Here is a 2,500-nt window from a genome sequence, read left to right on the forward strand (position 1 = left end):
TGTATACATGTCAGGTAAACTAAGTCCACATAAGTAAAACTACATGTATGCATGTTTACAGCTACTCTATCTCTGGACTATGAAGAACTACATACAGGGACCACGTTCTTTGGGGAGTGGGGCTGAGGGGGCGGGGCTTGGCAAACACTCAGGGAATGGGACAGTGGAGTTCATTAAAAGTCATTTTAAAACATTCCACATGCATTTGACATTACACCTGTGATCCAGCACGTTCTTTGCTCTCTTCTTGGTCTGTACACACACACACACACACACACACACACACTCATGCTGAATAGGACATTTTCCCCCTGATGTACAGACCTCTGTGGCGGTCATCTCTCCGTCAAAGGCAAAGTCAGTTTGTTCGCTGTCAGTCTGCTTTCACAAAACCGTTTCCAAGTGGCAAGCAATAAAAGAAAAGAGACGAACCCAACGCAATTTTAAATCCTTGAAGAGAACCAAACGGACAGACTTCTCATAAACAGACATTGTTCAGTTTCTATCAGACAACAGTGAAAAACAGGAGCAGAAGCAGGACGAGGAAGAAAGAGAAGCAAAGTAAAGCGAGCAGAAACAGACTCAGAGGAAGTCGAAACCTTCAGTCAGTCACTTTGACATAGAAATAAAACATGGTTCAATTGGCCGACGCTAAATCGTGGTGAACACACGAGAGAAAACATGTAAAACATGTCGTTAAAATTTGGATTTGACAATTTGGTCACTGAACAGTAACCTGACTTCAGGCCCCGCCCCCTCCTCTGCGTGCATGTGGATGTGTTTCGAGTCGTCAGTCTCTCACTGCATCACACAACACATTTCCAAATGTTGGTTGGTGGAACGATTTCAAATCTTGGCACAGCCGTGAGACACTTCTCTGAAATGATCGTGGATCCACTTTAATTTGGACGACGACGACGCAGAGAGACTGAGTGCTCAGATGAATGACGTGTCATGCAGCTGGAATTCATCATCAAAGTGTTTAAAACTGTCGTTTACTATAGAAAAGCTCTGAATGTGGATGGTAACACAGAGATTACACATGTGGTTGTTTTTCTGTGGGTGAGAGGTTAGTGACTACATGAAGAAACTGTATGTTAACATTCATTAATTCATTAATTCATGAATTCATTCTGCTTTTTTTATTTCACACAAATGAGTGTGTCATTGTGTCTAACCCTCTCATAAAGATGATGTAAATATGAAAGGATGAGACTTGCAGGTTCATCTCTGTGTAATTGTGATGTCAATGAGGATGAGAGTGTGACTGGGCAGAGATGAGGGACACTGGGACAGACACTGGGACAGACACTGGGACAGACAGTCTCCAGGTCAGGATCAGGATCAGGAACTAACAATTACATACGATGAACTGTAATTCTAAGCCAGAGGCAGGAACTAGAACATGAAGGCGTACGTACGCGCACACACGCGCACGCGCGCACACACACACACACACACACCTCCTCTTCCTCTGAACTGTCATGGTAGCCCTGGGCTATGGAGGCGGTCAGGGAGGCTGCTTTAGGCTCCAGGTAGCAGAGACACAGTGCCAAGGGGAAGGAGAGAGTGAGGGCGTAGGGGACGGAGAAGGATGTGGAGAGCAGGAAGAAGAAGATGAAGAGGAAGCAGGGGATGAGTGACGGTGACTTGATGGGGAGAAATTTCTGCGCACAACACGGGAGGAAGCGCATCTCTGACAGGTCGGGGAAGGTGATGTAGCCATCCTCGTCCAGGATGGAGGACAGGTCAGGCAGGTGCAGGGAGAAGGAGAAGAGCATGCCGCCGCGGCTCGTGCCCTGCTCCAGCCTCTGCTTGCGGGCAGACAGTAGCAGCGCCTGCTCCTCTAACAAGGCGGCTCTGCGGTCGGCGCGGGCTTGGCGGCGGTGGCACCCGTTGCTGCTCTTGGCCGGACTGACCGATGAGGCGCGTTTACGAGCGTTCTCCCTGCGCCGCCGCCTTACTTTGGTTAATGAAACGGGAGATGAGGGGAGTGAGAGCTCAGAGCGGAGGGGGTCGGTTGTGTATGCATGATGGGAGTACTGACGGAGGGTCGACACGGGGATAACATGTATGTGTGTGTGTGTGTGTGTGTGTGTGTGTGAGAATGGAGGAGAAAAGGGGACGGGAGGTGAACACGCATGAGCACACACACACAAGTATAGTGTGGGGTCAAAGGAAGAACAAGAAAAGAAAAGCTTATTAGTAAAGCGCCGAAAAGATGAAAGCACTTAGGGCTAATTCTACTGCAGGGGGTAAAGCTGAAAGCAATTGTCTTCAGCCACAATGTTACTAATAAAAAAGTTTCTTCAGAAAAAACAAATAAAAAGGTGACAAAGAAACATGATGTTTCTTTGTCTTTCATATTTATGATTCTTTTATCTAATGAAACACAGATGTGACGACAGCAGGTGTCTCAGTGTTTACCTTTGTGTCGCGTCTCTGCTGCGTCGAGGCAGCGAGCTCTGGCGTCTCTGCTGCGTCCTCCTGCTCCGCTTGC

The 2,500-nt window shown here is 47.8% G+C and overlaps 1 protein-coding gene across 14 annotated transcripts in view; it reads right to left on the reverse strand.

Annotated features, from left to right (window-relative positions):
* Positions 1-2,500, reverse strand: part of epb41l3b (erythrocyte membrane protein band 4.1-like 3b) — a 30,585-nt gene that overhangs the window by 11,168 nt on the left and 16,917 nt on the right. For 8 of the 14 annotated variants that reach the window (XR_006358606.1, XM_044016887.1, XM_044016890.1 and 5 more), the window contains exons 11-13: positions 2,428-2,500; positions 1,464-2,042; positions 325-381 (exon numbers count right to left, since the gene is read on the reverse strand). The exon at positions 2,428-2,500 is cut by the window's right edge and continues 121 nt beyond it. Coding sequence is in view for 13 of the 14 variants with exons in the window: in XM_044016887.1 (XP_043872822.1) it covers positions 325-381; positions 1,464-2,042; positions 2,428-2,500 (709 nt within the window). In the remaining variant the exon portion in view is untranslated. The remainder of the gene's footprint in view (positions 1-324; positions 382-1,463; positions 2,043-2,427) is intronic. The other 6 variants (XM_044016888.1, XM_044016891.1, XM_044016896.1 and 3 more) reach the window with 4 other exon arrangements.

Source organism: Solea senegalensis, unplaced genomic scaffold, assembly GCF_019176455.1.
Source record: "Solea senegalensis isolate Sse05_10M unplaced genomic scaffold, IFAPA_SoseM_1 scf7180000014857, whole genome shotgun sequence".
NCBI classification, from domain to species: Eukaryota; Metazoa; Chordata; class Actinopteri; order Pleuronectiformes; family Soleidae; genus Solea; species Solea senegalensis.